The sequence below is a fragment of the Rhinolophus sinicus genome, linkage group LG02 (genome assembly GCF_036562045.2).
Source record: "Rhinolophus sinicus isolate RSC01 linkage group LG02, ASM3656204v1, whole genome shotgun sequence".
Classification (NCBI taxonomy): Eukaryota; Metazoa; Chordata; class Mammalia; order Chiroptera; family Rhinolophidae; genus Rhinolophus; species Rhinolophus sinicus.
The window spans coordinates 151238241-151254412 of NC_133752.1; the positions used below are offsets into that span (position 1 = coordinate 151238241).

Consider the following 16172-nt stretch of genomic DNA (forward strand, 5'->3'; position numbering starts at 1 on the left):
CGTATTGTTTATTTTCTAGACTTTCACGAGGTCTGTAGGATTTTCTATTGGATACCTGGAGTTCTGGGGTATGAATTTATAATCTTAAGAAACAAGGAAAAAACATTCTTCCGAAATGTATAGCTTGGAATGTTGTTGATTGCTCTTGAGCTGACTAAGGGTAGAGGAGAAAAGATTTAAGAAAAACAAATGACCTAAGAGGTTTTAGCTGTAAAGCAAAAAATAAATGGTGGGCATGAAATATCCAAGTCTATTAGGCAGAAGAAAAATCCCACAAGTAAAATACATTCTTTCCCTTCTCTCCTTCCTCTGCCTTCTTCTTACCTCAGTTCTATCAACCTTCAGAGGTCATCCTTCATGCCTCTAAATTGGATACCTGTTTCCCTAGAAATCAAGCTTTAGGACTCCCTTTATGCTCCTGGACGTCTCAAACCCCTACTCCCCTAGAAATCAGACGGGGATGTATAGAGAACTTATACTAGGGAGTCCCACTCATTCTTTGGACTCTCCTGTCCAACCTCTTTGGCCTATTCTGGCCCCAGGCCAGTCTTGGCCAGGCTCCCCTTGGCAGTTCCCTGTTGCCCTAAATAACCATCTATGAGCAGCTGTGTGACTTATTAGAAGCAAGATGAAGGATAACATTACAGGCATCATCCAGGGAGTATTCTGGGTTCTGGAGAACATCAGAAGCATGTACTTTGGAGTCTCTAATTACATATAGCCTGTTGGAAAGAGGCTTTGGGGAGAACTATGGGTGATGGTGCTCTGTGAGATGAGATGGAAAAAAGTAATAAATGACTTGGTCACTACCTTTTTGAAAGCAGATGCTAAAAAGTTTCTACCTTAACTGAACTTTGATAAGAAAAAAATTATTTAATTCCAACATGAGGAATAAATACATGATTATTAGATATGAATTACACTTTCTGATAGACATGTAATTAAAAATATAAATCCTAGAACAACAATCTAGAGAGATAATAGAATCCCTGTTCCTGTAAACCTGTAAAAATAGGATGAATATGCATTTGGGATGGACTGCCGCAAATGACTGGAGGTCCTTTCCAGCAGAATATGTGGATTTCACAAGGCCAAATGTGGCATGGTTTGGGGGGCCTGGGGCCTGGAATGAAAATTAGGATTTGGTATCTAACCAGCCTAGCTTCTGAGCTCAGGATGTCTCACTCCTGACCACTCTTCTACTTTAAGAGGTTATTAGCTTTGCTAAGATCAGGGCATGACAGAGCTATGGCCACCATGGATCTTACTTTCCCACATGGCCCATAGCCTCTAGGGAAAACACATTTCTGTGCTCTCTCTCTGGGAGAACTAGGGACCTTTAAACTTATCTCTGGGCAGGTTGCTTCTGATTTGAGCTGCTCCTTCAGGTGGGACCTCTTAGCTCTACTTTGAGTTTTCTACTTTGCTTCGCTGCCTCACTAGAATTTCATCCTCTATCACTCTCAGGGCCTACTGGCATGTGTCTGTGATGTTATGTGGACTCGCAATGGGATATCTCCCTGGGTACACTGTGTCTGTCACAGAGTGCCAAAGGCCGGGCCCAGCTGGGCCCTCCAAAAACCAGTTTATCAATATGCCCCACTTCCATGGAATATGATCTTCCCCTTAAAGCAGGTGATGGGCGTCTCTACAATCAGAGGGTCTCTCTGTTCAGGATCAGAATCTGGAAGAGCCCTGCTGCTCTTTTCTTTTGTCCTTTTTGTTTTACCTCTTTCCCTTCCCAAAGAGCTCTTCCTTTTAATAATTTCATAACTCTGTGTGGCTCACTTGGATTATTTAGCAGGTTCTTGCTTCCCCCAATCTCACAATCCAATTCTATAGGCCTTCCTACCAAGGTTTTAGGATCAACACTCAGAGTTTACATTGAAAAACCCAGTATTGGCCTGGGATTCTCTCCAGGAGGCCAGAGAGAAGCAACAGAAGCCAGGTCAACAGTCTCTACAGCCTCAGCTAGGGGCTGCATTCCTAATCTGGCCACTAGTCTTACACTCAGACCTCTGTGCCCTGCTTCCTCATTCTAGCATTCTTCTACTCAGAATATATGTCACATTTATAATGAAATATACAAAAGACTGGTGTTTCCTCATACAACACTGGAAAGAAAGAGACTAAAATAGACTTAACGTCTAGCTTTATGAATATACTCATGAGAAGGATAATAAGAGCAAAGACAATGTGTGACTTTTTCCTTAATGTATCCATCCTTAGTACCTACTACCATCCTGCTTGGCACACAGCAGATGTTCAATAATTCACCTTTATTTAATTAGCAATACATTTATGGAGTACTTACTATGTACCAGGCACTGTTGTAAGCACTTTAGTTGAACGAAGTGTTCAGTTTCCTGAAACTTACATTCTCTGTGAAGTTTTCCCTAGTTAATCCAACCAAGGCCTATCATTTCATTATATAAGTGGATTCCATTTTGGTTAAGGCACACTTGGTTATTGTTATTTCTGTGCCCTCCCTAAGAATTCTAGTAATGTATGCTATCTTGTCTCATTAAACTGTAAGTTCCCAAAGGAAATCAATTTCTTCACAACATATGAGACAGGGCTCCATACAAAGTGGGTGCAAAACACAAAGTCTAGGAAAGCCTAAGGAGAGCGGTGCAGAGGGAAGGGGAGACTAGCTGAAATCTCTTTCTCTCTTTTTCTCACCACATTCTCTATGTCCTGGTATCCCTTTGAAAGAGATTTTGCCTCTCTTCAACATAGTATAAATGAGAATATACAAGATCATCAAAGGAGCAAAAAAGTACAATGAGGCACACCTCCCCTATCTCCTGCTTCATTTTCCCATATACCTGATTTTTCTGAGGCCTGGGTTTCTTAGCCTCAACCCAGAAATGGGTTTTCTCTGGCTTTCCGCCCACTTGCCCACCCCACCACAGATCTACACTTGAATAACTGCTGCTGTTCTGTGTGTTCAAGGGCTAAAGAGATGGGAGGGGAAGAAAGGCCAGAGGAAACAGAGAATGAAGCAGAACTGTGCCTAGTAGAAGAACATGAGCTATAGGAGTAGGTGCCTGACCCTGGTCAGTGCAGGAACTCTGCAGACATCAGAGTTGGTACTGCAGATCTAGCTAGAGCCCAACAAATACCAACTCTGGGTCTCCCCTTTCCCCGTCATTTCCAATGAACTTGAAGGGAATCCACCTACTGCCTTCTTGACAATTTTATCTCTTTAGTCTCTTTCTTTCCAATGTTGTCTGAGGAAACACCAGTCTTTTAGGTACCAAAGGACCCAAATCATCCTACATCTTTAGAGAAACTTGGAAAGAAGTTTTCTGAAGATTTGGGTAAATAAAAGTAGAGCAAATAAAATCCAAAAGCAGTTGAGGACTTAGACCTGACAGAGATTTTTTTTAGGAAAGCCCAGGATTCCAGTATGAATCTATAGCAGGAGGCTATTAAGGAGGATAGTTCTGTTCTACAGGCTAAGGGGAGTCAAGAAATGCAAGGGGGCTTGTCAGCCATGTTTTTTGTCACTAACCAAGCAGGGCCCTCCTCCTTACCTTGGGCATCTCCACCAGAGGTTAAGACGGCGATGGCTTTGCCAACTCCCAGGGTTCTGGCTGCATGGTGCTCTTCATGGGTCATGATCCACTCTAGAATTCAAGAGAATGATCAATTAAGACACAGCTGGATCAAGGTGCTCCGAGCTCTGGCAATGGCTCGCTAGGCTGGATAGAGCCACCGCAGTCAGGCTCTCCCACTATACTAAGTCTGGGCTGTGCAGCCTGAGAGCCTGGACTTCTTCCAGAGGAGAGCCCCACCCCCACAGAGTGACAAGCTAAAATGTCACAGTAATCACGCCCAAGACTGCAAAAGTCCTGGCTAATCCTTCCCACTCCAACTGGAGCCTATTTGGATAATAAGCAAAGGTCAAAGAGAAGGGCGGTTGACTGAACAGAAATGAGAAAGGAAGGAGGAAAGTTAAGTTAGCTCACGGATTCCTTCCTTTTAATGAAGTGGTGGAAGGATTGTTGCAGAGGATAGGAATCAAATGAGAACCAGCAAAGCAGAAACAGAAAAGTGAGGATAGGTTGGGTTATGGTTAAGATTAGGGTTAGGTGTTACAGAATTGGGCTAAATTGGAACTGGAGTTTCAGGTTATAAAGGCACATTAGAGCTTAGGCAAATGAATGGTGTCAGGCTCAGGAATGGGTAGGGAATTTTCTATGGCTTTTCCCATTGCTCCTGAGCATCTCTTGAGCCCCACCTCCTGAGCATCTCTTGAGCCTTTGTTTTCAAGCCTTGCCCCTCACATTACATTCGATCCAATGAGAAGAGTAACACAAAATCACCGTCACAGATACACAGATATGTACACAGGACATGTGAATACCTTCGTAGTTTTGTCTTTAGGGCTTATCGCTCTCAAAGGAACACACAAGACATATTTTTGGATCCACAAAATGCCAATAGAATCATCATTCTCCCAGTTATCCAGGTTAAAATCTGTTATTTTTAAATTTAGCTCCTCCTTACTCTCAGAATCAAAGTTACCAAATCCTATTTTTCTCCCTTCTTATTATCATCCCTTTTCTGTTCTCCTCTTTTCTATCCTCACTGTCTCTTTCCACCTGAATTGCCTACCACAGTGGCTGGTCTCCCTCTCCTTGTGTTTCCCTTTTCCACTCTATTAGAGACACAAAATAAACCTCCATGGGAAGGTCATAGACCCAAGGCCTCAGTGGCAAGAGGATTCATTCACAAGAACAGGGGCTGATGACCTAGCATAGCTCATGTCTCTGCTGGGAATCTGGGGAAATCAGCGCAGAAACACATAGATCCACACATATGCCAATAAAATACATGCAATGAGACACTCATGAACACATATGCACACAAACACCCATAGGATTATTAAGAGACACAAATTCACAGACATAACTTCATATAATCAGTACTGACAGACAAAATCCAAACTTCTTGGGTTGGCATTCAAAGCTTCCATGATCTAGCCTTTTCCTAGAGCTTCAACTTTTGCTCCCATGAATTCTGTTCCATCATCACCTGAACATTACTTTACTCCTCCCCACTTCCATGTCTGGGCGCACTGCGTTCCTTTTCCAGAAGCTTTCCAGTTCCTTATTGATCTGTGGGCCTTTTCCACAGCTCAATACCCAACTCCATCATTTAAGCCTAGTCCTAGTCGCACCCCTATTAAACCTATTTAGCCTTCACTGATTACCGCAGGTCAAGGGGGGCTTCTTTTGGGGCCTCCTCTAATCACATATTGTCTGGAACAGGATCATGCATGTAGTGAACTGGATCATTCACTTAACGACTACTTTATGTAGTATTTTAATTGCTTGTTATATATTGAAAATGTTAGACCAGGGGTTAACAAATTACAGCCCATGGGACAAATCCAGCCCTCCTGCCATTTTTGTACGGCAGCTAACTATGAAAGGATTTTATATTTTTAAATAGTTGAAAAAATTTTTTCATGGCATGTGAAAATTATATGAAATTCAAATTTATCTGTCCATACCACTCTCATTCTTTCACGTATTATCTATGACTGCTTTTGTGCTACAACAGCAGAGTAGATTGTTGCAACAGAGACCAATAGCCTACAAAGCCTAAAATATTTACTACCTGGCCTTTTACAGAAAGTTTGCAGAACTATGGACTAGATGATTGCAAAAGTCATTTTCCCTAACTAGACTGCGAATTCCTCTAGGAAGGGATCACGTTCATTTTTAAAACTCTCCCAGTCTATCAAAGCCTAGCGAAGTCTATGCACATAACACGAGTTCAATAAATACTTGCTGAAAGCATTAGTGAACTGACCGACAACACAAAAATGCACATAAATACATGAAAAAATTTAAATATGTTGAGATACAGCTCTGTATTCTCTGCACTTCTAACACATACAGATACAAATAGAACCTAAGAAAGCATATAGTGCCAAATAGTGAAAGAAATATAAACCCACATGAATAGAGACACTTCTTCAACTAATGTTTATGTCCAAATTTCTACTGTTCTCAAGAAAGGAAAGACTACGTGTCTGCTGCAAACAGGAAGGCAAAAATTTGGAAAGAAAAGAACAAAATATGAGTATGCTGATCTCTTTTCCTGAGTGTTTTTCCTTCTCATCTACTCTGGGAGCTCATCATTGATAGAAATTCACACAGGGATCTTCCACTCCTGGAGACTTCAGTGAAGGACAGAAGTCATTGTAACAAGGGGAAGGTTAGGAGTGCTGATGGCAAAAAACAGCTCATTTTCTTCTCCTGCATCTCTAAGACAGTTTTTGAGGCATAGGACACAGAAATGCACACAGATTCATAGATAAGCACCCTTTAGAGATCCACAGTGACACGCACGTAGAAATAAAGATATTAAAACATAAACATAAAATCACGTGTGTAGAGAAGCACGCGTGAGGGAGAAATACATAGAGACAGCATCATAGGTGCACTGATTTGAATAGGATGAGGACCAGGGTAGGAGTCGGGAGGCCAAGGGCAACGAGGTCCGAGCACCACACACCCACCCGATTCCCAGGGAATGGGGCTGTGCTGCAAGCCGAGGGACAGGAAACAAGGGGCGAGGGTTGTTCACGACTGCTCTACCCATCCCCCCTATTGGCTCCTGCTTCTGATGCCACAACACCTCTTCTTTTCCCTGCTGCTCCTTTCAGTTCTCCCCACCGCCTCCTCCCTGCACGTCCATTCCCACCTCGGTCTCGGCTTCCCCCTCGCTCGTTATCCAAGGACCCCTCTTGCCTTTCTGTTTTAGCTCTTCTCGACCGCGGATTTCTTGCACACTGTCCTTGGGGAAGGGGGCAGGGGAGCCAGCGAACACAGGGAGGAGCCAGGTGGAGGCCACAGGGAGGGGAAAGCGGAGAGGCACCCAACCCCCACTGGCTGATGCTGGTCAGGAGGCTCCGCCTCCCCCTGCTCGCCTTTCTCCTCCTCTTCCTCCTCCCCCCAAGAACGCAGCTCAGATTTGTTTTGGGCTTAGTTTCTTCACTCTCCAGAGGGTTCTCGGGCCCGATATCAACCTCCGGAGCCTTCAGCTCCCGTATACAGCGGGAATCAGAAATCAGTTAGTTGCTTCCCGTGCTGTCAGCAGATACCTCTCCTAGTCAAGCATCCTCAGCAACTGATGGGTGATAACCTCTCCCTCAGGCCCTATCCATTCTCTCTTATTTCTATCACTCTTTGAACAAACACGCATTGGAAGGCTGTGTGCCAGGTTTTAGGCGCTAAGAGATGAAAAGATAAATGAAACAGAGTCCCTGCCCTTCAGGATCATTAAACACTGGTATTTACTGTAGACGGACTTCAAAAACTACTTTTCCATGTATGTTACCTTTCAGAGAAAATATAGAAAAACTGGCTAGCAATGGGAGTACCAAGAGGCAAGACCCCTGCGGGAATAACCCCCTCTCACGCCTGCAACACGAGGGGGTGCAGGATCCTGGTGGTGAAGCCAGCATGTCTGCTGGGCTGCAAAGCACACGGGACCCTCCCTGGGACGTGGGGCAAGGACTCCCAGAGCAAGAGATGCATCCTTTACTCAGAGCCTCTTTACTCCTTCCTCTGCTCCACCCATGTCTTTGCTTCAATGCCTCTCCACAGTCACCTCTCTTCTTGCTGCTTCTACTGCCCTTCCTCTTACTTATTTTTTGTTTCTGCCTCTGCACACTCTGGCCACGGACAATAGGAATGCAAGTGACTAGGAGATAAAACCATTTGACTACACAAAATTAACTTTCGTGCTGCAAATGCTAGTATCAAAAAATTGAAAAGACAACCCACAGGATGAGAGAAAAAAATTGCAAATCGTATATCTGATAAGGACCAATATCTGGAATATATAAATAATTCTTGCAACCCAATAATAAAGATATAATAACCCAATTTAAAAATGAGCAAAAGATCTGAACTGATACCTCACCAAAGAAGCTGTACAGATGGCAAATATGAAATGATACTCAACATCTTATGTCATTAGGGAACTTCAATTTGAAACAGTGAGATACCGTTACAACCTATTAGAATGGCTAACAAACAAAAAACCTGATAATACCAAAAGGTGACGAGACTGTGGAGGAGGATCCTTGGTGGGAATGCAAAATGGTACAGTCACTTTAAAAGACAGTTTGGCAGTTTCTTATAAAGCTAAATATAGTCTTACCACATGATCCAGTAATTACACTCCTAAGTATTTACCCACGAGTTGAAAACTATATTCACATAATAACCTGCACATGAATGTTTATAGCAGCTTTATTCATAATTGCCCAAAACTGGAAGCAACTAAAATGTCCTTTAAAAGAGGAATGGAGAAACTGTGATGCATCCATACAATGAAATATTTATTATTCAGCAATAAAAAGAGAAACTACAGAAAATCTAGGTAGGAATGAGAGTGCCAGGAGGCAAAACCCCTGCCATGATATGACCCATCAAGCCAAAAAAAGATAATGAAACTTAAATACATATTGCTTAGTGAAAGAAGGCAATCTGAAAAGGCTATATACTGTATGATTCCAACTATATGACATCCTGGAAAAGGCAAAACTGTAGAGATAGTAAAAAGATCGATTGTTGCCAAGAGGTTGGAGTAGAGATAAATAGGTGCAGCATGAGGGATTTTTAGGGCAGTGAAACTATTCTGTATGATGCTATAATAATGATTACATAGCATCATGCATTGTCAAAACATAGAACTGTACAACACAGTGTTAATAACGGGAAAATGAGCAGAGAAGAGCGATGATAGATGAAACACTCTGTACAATCTGTTCAAATTTCTGTAAGCCTAAACCTGCTCTGACAAATAAAGCATATTAATCTCAAAATACATTCTGTTTGATGAAATAGCAAATGAAATTGTGATTATTAAAACAAAAAAATGGGCAAGGGTTTGAATAGACATTTCTCTAAAGAAGATATACAAATAGCCAATAAACACATGAAAAGGTTCTCAACATTAGGGAAATGCAAATCAAAGCTACAATGAGATTCCTTTTTACAGCATGAGGATACCTATTACCAAAAAAAAAAAAAGTAAGTGTTGGAGATGATGTGAACAAATTGGAACCCTTGTATATTAGCCAATATGAAAAACAGGTTGGCAATTTCTCTAAATTAAACAGAGTTACCATATGACCTAGCAACTCCATTCCTAGGTGTATACCCAAGGAAAATGCAAACATGTACACATATAAACGTGCACACAAATCTTCACAGCAGCTTTATTCATAATAGGCAAAAAGTGGAAACAGTCCAAATGTCCGTCAACTGATGAATGGATGAATAAAATGTGCCATATCCATACAATAGAATGTTACTTGGCAATGAAAAGAATAAAACATGCTGCAACATGGATGAACTTTGGAAACACTATGCTAAGTGGAAGAAGCCAGTCACAAAAGACCACGTAGCATATGATTTCATTTATAGGAAATGTCCAGAATAGGCAAATCTATAGAGACAGAAAGTAGATCCCCAGTTGCTCAGGGCTGCAGTGAAATGAGGAGTGACTGCCAGAGTATAGGATTTTGTGTGTGTGTGGTGGGGGGAAGGGGTGATGAAAATGTCCTAAACTTGGAGTGACTACATAAATCTGTGAATGTGCTTAAAAACTGTTGAATTGTATACTTTAATTTTAATGAAGTCAAGCTTATCAATTATTTGTTTCATGGATCATGACTTTGGTGTTGTATATAAAAAGGCATTACCATATCCAGGGCCATCTAGTTTTCTCCTATGTTATCTTCTAGGAGTTGTATAGTTTTGTATTTTACATCTAAGTCTATGATTCATTTTGAGTTAGTTTTTGTGAAGTGAGTGAGGTCTGTATCTAGATTTTTATTTATTTTTTTTTTTTGCACATGGATGTCTAGTTGTTCCATCACCATTTGTTGGAGAGACTATCTTTGCTCCATTTTATTGCCTTGGCTACTTTGTCAAAGATCAGTTGACTGTATTTCTGGGCTCTCTATTATGTTCCACTGTTCCATTTGTCTATTTTTTCACCAATACCACTTGTCTTGATTACTATAGCTTTATGGTATTCTTAAAGTCAGGCAGTTTCGGGCCTCCAACTTTATTCTCCTTCAATATCATGTTGGCTATTCTGGGTCTTTTGTATTTCCATAGAAACTTTAGAATCAGCTTACTTATATCCATAAAATAACTTGCTGGGAGTTTGATTGGGATTGCATTGAATCTATAGATCAAATTGGGAAGAACTGACATCTGGACAATATTGAGTTTTTTATCTATGAACATGGAATAGCTCTCCATTTATTTAGTTCTTTTATTCCATTAATTAGTTTTTTACTTTTCCTCATAAAGATCATGTATGTATGTTATCAGATTTATCACTAAGTATTTCAATTTTGGGTTGCTAATGTAAATGGTATTGTGTTTTTAATTTCAAATTCCACTTGTTCACTGTTGATGTATAGGAAATTGACTTCGCATGTCAACCTATCATACAACCTTACTATAATAGCTTAGTTCCAGGAGTTTTTTGTAAATTCTTTCAGATTTTCTACATAGATGATGATTCCATCTGTGAACAAAAATAGTTTTATGTCTTCCTTCTCAATCTGTATGCTTTTTATTTCTTTTTCTTGCCTTATTGAACAAGGACGTTCAGTAAAATGATAAAAAGGAGTGGTGAGAGGGAACATCCTTGCCTTGTACTTGATTTTAGTGGGAAAGCTTCAAGTTTCTCAACTGTAAGTATGATGTTAGCTGCAGTCTTTATCAAGTTGAGACAGTTCCCTTATATTCCTAGTTTACTGAGAATTTTTATCATGAGTGGGTATTGGATTTTGTTAAATGCTTTTTCTTCATCTATTGATATGATCATATGATTTTGCTATTTTGGTCTGTTTATATGATGGATTATATTGATTTTTGAATGTTGAACCAGTCTTGCATACCTGGAATAAATCCCCTTGGTCATGGTGTATAATTCTTTTTATAAGTTTTTGGATTTAATTTACTAATATTTTGTTAAAAATTGTTGCATCTGTGTTTATAGGAGATATTGATTTGTAGTTTTCTTTTATGTTTTTGTCTGGATTTGGTATTATGGTAATGCTGGCCTCATAGAATGAGTTAAGAAGTATTTCCTCTGCTTTTATCTTCTGAAACAGATTGTACAGAATTGGTAAAATTTCTTCCTTAAATGTTTGGCAAAATTCACCAGTGAAACTAGCCAGACCTGGTGTTTTCTTCTTTGGAAAGGTACTAATTATTGATTCAACTTCTTTAATAAGCATAGGCCTATTCATATGGTCTATTTCTTGTGTGAATTTTGGCAGATAGTGTTTTTCAAGAAGTTGATCCATTTTGTAGAGTTCATAGTATTCCTTTATTATCCTATTAATTCCCATGGGATCTGTAGTGATGTCACCTCTTTTCATTTCTAATATTAGCAATTGTGTCCTCTTTTTTTTTCTTTGTTAGCCTGGCTAGAGTCTTATAAAGTTTATTAATCTTTTTCAAGAACCATTTTTGGATTCATTGATTTTCTTTACTAATTTCCTGTTTTTAACTTTATTGATTCCTGCTCTAATTCTTATTTATTTTCTTCTGCTTACTTTGGACTTAATTTGCTCTCCTTTTTCTTGTTTCCTAAGGTGGAAACTTAGATTACTGATTTGAGATCTTTCTTCTTTTCTAATATATGCATTCAATGCTATAAATTTCCCTCTAAGTACTGCTTCTGCTGCAAATTTTGGTAAGTTTTCATTTTCATTTAACTCAAAATATTTTTAAAATTTTCTTGAGATTTCGTCTCTGACATGTGTTATTTAAAAGTGTGTGCTGAATGTCCACATATTTGGGGATTTTCCAGTTATCTTTCTGTCAGTGACCTGAAAGTGGGCATTGTATAATTTCTGTTCTTTTGAATTTGTTAAGCTGTGTTTTATAGCCCAGAACATGGTCTATCTTGGTGAATATTCCATGTAAAATGTGTATTGAGAAAAATATTCTGCTATTGTTGGATGAATTGTTTATGTCAATTATATTCAGTTGATTGGTGATATTGTTGAGTTCAACTATGTTCTTACTATTTTCTGTCTGCTGGATGATCTATTTCTGAGAGAGGTATATTGAAATTTCCCACTTTGATAGTGAATCCATCTATTTATCCTTGTAGCTCTATCACTTTTTGTCTCATGTAGTTTGATGCGGTGTTGTTAAGTGAATACACATTAAGAACTGTTATGTCTTATTGGAGAATCAACCTCTTTATCACTATGTAATCCCCTTCTTTATCCCTGATAACTTTCCTTACTTTGAAGTCTGCTCTGTCTAAAATTAATATAACTACTCCTGGTTTCTTTTTATTAGTGTTAACATGGTATGTTTTTCTCCATCCATTAATTTTTCATCTAAATGTGTCTTTATATTTAAGTTGGTTTCTTATGGACAATATATAGTTGGTCATGTTTTTTCATTCACTCTGACAATCTGTCTTTTAATTGGTGCACTTAGACCACTGACATTCAAAGTGATTATTGAAATAGTTAGATTAATATGTAGCATATTCATTATTGTTTTCTATTTGGTGCCCTTGTTCTTTGTTCCTATTTTTGCCTTCCACTCTTTTTTCTGCCGTTTGTAGTTTTAATTGAACATTTTATGATTCCATATTCTCTCCTTTCATATAAGTAATACTTATTTACTTTTCTTAGTGGTTTCCCTAGAATTTGAAATAAATGTTTATATCGAACCCAAATTCACTTTCAAATAATATCATACTGTTTCACAGGTAGTGTAAGTACCTTATAATAACAAAATAATCCCAATTCCTTCCTCCTGTCCTTTGTATCATTAGTGTCTTTCATTTGTTACATATAAACATACATAAGCATATGCATATAACATATACCTGACTATACCTAATCAAATATATTGTTCTTATTTTGAACAAACTGTTACCTGTTATACCAATTAAGAATAAGAAAAATAAAAGTTTTTCTTTTATCTTGACTTATTCCATTTTTGATGCTCTTCTTTTCTTTATGTAGATCCAAGTTTCTATTTTCCTTCTCTCTAAAGAACTTCTATTAACATTTTGTGCAAGACAGGTCTATTGGCAACAAATATCCTCAATTGGTGTTTGAGAAAATCTTTATTTCTCCTTCACTTTTTTTTTTTTTTAAAGATTTTATTGGGGAAGGGGAACAGGACTTTATTTGGGGAACAGTGTGTACTTTCAGGACTTTTTTCCAAGTCAAGTTGTTTGTCCTTTCAATCTTAGTTGTGGAGGGTGCCATTCAGCTTCAAGTTGTTGTCCTTTCAGTCTTAGTTGTGGAGGGTGCAGCTCAGCTCCAGGTCCAGTTGCCGTTGCTAGTTGCAGGGGGCATAGCCCACCATCACCATCAAACCGGCAACCTTGTGGTTGAGAGGACGCACTCCAACCAACTGAGCCATCCGGGAGCTCAGCGGCAGCTCAGCTCAAGGTGCCGTGTTCAATTTTTAGTTGCAGGGGGCGCTGCCCACCATCCCTTGCGGGAGTCGAGGAATTGAACTGGCAACCTTGTGGTTGAGAGCCCACTGGCCCATGTGGGAATCGAACCGGCAGCCTTCGGAGTTAGGAGCACGGAGTTCTAACCGCCTGAGCCACCGGGCCGGCCCCCTCTCCTTCACTTTTGAAGGATAATTTTGCAGGATACAGAAGTCTAGGGGTTTTATTTTCTCTCAATACCTTAAATATTTCACTCAACTCTCTTCTTGCTTGCATGGTTTCTGAGAAGTCAGATATAATTCTTATTTTTGGTCCTCTGTAGGTAAGATTTTTGTCCTTTGTCTTCTTTCAGCATTTTTCTTTATCTTTGATTTCCTGTAATTTGAAAATAATACGACTAGGTGTAGGGTTTTGTTGTTGTTGTTTTGTTTTGCTTTGGTTTTTTGCACATTTATCTTGTTGGTGTTCTCTGAGATTCCTGGATTTGTGGTTTGATGTCTGGCATCAATTTGGGGAAAATTCTCTCTCATTATTTTTTCAAATATTTTTTTCTATTCTTTTCTCTCTTTCTTCTCCTGGTGTTCCCATTATGTGTATTTCACATCTTTTGCCATTGTTCCACAGTCCTTGAATAATGTTCTTTTTCCCCCCGCCCCAGTCTTTGTTCTCTTTGCTTCTTGGGTTTTGATGATTGTATTGATGTATCCTCTAGCTCAGAGATTCTTTCTTCAACCATGCCCAGTCTACTAGTAAGCCCATCAGAGGTAGTCTTCATTTCTGTTGCAGTATTTTTTATCTCCAGCATTTCTTTCTGGTTCTTTCCTAGGATGTCCATTTCTCTGCTTACATTGTTCATCTGTTCTTGCATGCTGTCTATTTTACCCATTAGAGCCCTTAGCACATTAATCACAGGTGTTTTAAATTCCCTATCAGATAATTCCAACATCCCTGCCATGTCTGGTTCTGATGATTGCTCTGTCTCTCAATTTTTATTTTTATTTTTTTGGCCTTTTTATATATGCCTTGTAATTTTTTTCTTGATGGCCAGACATGATGTACCAAGTAAAACAAAGTACTGTTTAAATAGACCTTTAGTAATGTGCTGGTAAGGTGTTGGGGGAGGGGAAACACTCTATAGTCCTATGATTGTGTCTCAGTCTTTTAGTGAGCCTATGCCTCTGGACTGTGAACTTCACAAGCGTTTCTCAGATTTTTTTCTTCCCCCTTTAGGTGAGACAGAATGGCTGAAATGGGCTGGAATTGGGGATTTTTCTTCCTCAGGTCAGAGAAAACTGATAATACCCCAGCAAGGTAGGCTCTGGTTAACTACGTAGTTTCCTAAGGACAGCCTTTGTTAAGGATAGAATGCTCTGGCATATTTCAAAATGGCTTCTTTTTTTCCTCCTGCAGCCAGAAACCTCAGGAGATTTTTCTCTGATGTTTACTGTGAGAATTTGGTCGAGGCCCTAGAAAGAAATCTCACAATATTGTGGAGACCTCCCCTTGACTCGGACGCCCTTGTAGTTTTTAACTCCCAGAGTTGTCAGCACTGAGCCTCCAGCAATTACAATTACAGTTCAGGTTTTCCTACCCCATCATTGGCTCCTGAGGTTTCTGCTGGTGAGTCTGTGCTCCAGTAAGCTGTGATAAACTGTATTTGCCTGTCTGTCTCTCCATTTTGGGGTCAGCAGTTTGCCCTCTGTACTCCCCTCTCTTATGGATCATGGAAGAGTTGCCGATTTTTCTGTCTCTTTACTTTTGCTTCTTATGGTGAAGTGGTGACTTCCAAGCTCCTTGGAAATCGTAAGTCCAAATTATACATGATAAATAGGTGAATTTTATGATATGTAAATTTTATCTCAATAAGGATGTTTAAAAATTTGGGCAAGTAAAAGCTAGAAAAGCTCCCCACACATTCTGGGGTTTGTAACTACAACAATGAAACCGAAAGCTGAAATTGGAGAGGCAATCCATCCCTTCCCTCCTCTATCCACTACCAACTCCTATGTCTTCATTGAAAGTGATCTTAATAAATTACTGCATTAATGAGTCTACAGTAATTAGGTAAAGGCAAGGAAATGTTAGTTAGTTACTCAAAGGCTTATCCCCAAGACACTTGATCCTTTAGATCCCTTTTTTCTGTCCAGGATCGATGATCCCCAAGAGGTCTTGGAAAACTAAATGAGCACAAATCAAGGATATATCATCTCAAAAAGGCACCTAGGGAACCTTCAGGTCAGTTAAGGTTGGGAGTTCCAGAAAAAAATAAATTTTCTCAGAAGTACTTAGGCCTTGCCTATGGTTATATTAGTGTAATTCCCCAACTTGAAGATGTTACTTTCTGAGAGTTAAACTAGTAAAAACCAACACAAAATAAAGAGGAGTTAATGGAAGAAATATGTCACCTTAAGAAATAGCTGAAAATATCTTCCTGATGATAATCTTAATAAACCTCTATTCACTATTAATTCATTCATACATTTAACAAATGACTCATTATGTGCCAGCCATTGTGCCAGGTACTAAGGAATAATAAGTTCTCATGGAATTTATAATCTAGAGGGACTATCAAATGTTCATAGGAAGCTTACATTTCATTGGACCTGGGATATAATTGAAGAAATCAACAAATCAATTAACAATTGTAATGTATCAAATTCTTGTAGCATAAATATGTTTGT

The 16172-nt window shown here is 39.3% G+C and overlaps 1 protein-coding gene across 4 annotated transcripts in view; it reads right to left on the minus strand.

The window, feature by feature from the left end:
• Positions 1-16172, minus strand: part of PFKM (phosphofructokinase, muscle) — a 45920-nt gene that overhangs the window by 19204 nt on the left and 10544 nt on the right. For 2 of the 4 annotated variants that reach the window (XM_074325773.1, XM_074325772.1), the window contains one exon: positions 3540-3632. In XM_074325773.1, the coding sequence (XP_074181874.1) occupies positions 3540-3624 (85 nt within the window). In that variant the 5' untranslated portion in view covers positions 3625-3632. Of the gene's footprint in view, positions 1-3539; positions 3633-6723; positions 6924-16172 lie in introns of those variants that run through there. The other 2 variants (XM_019748355.2, XM_019748354.2) reach the window with 2 other exon arrangements.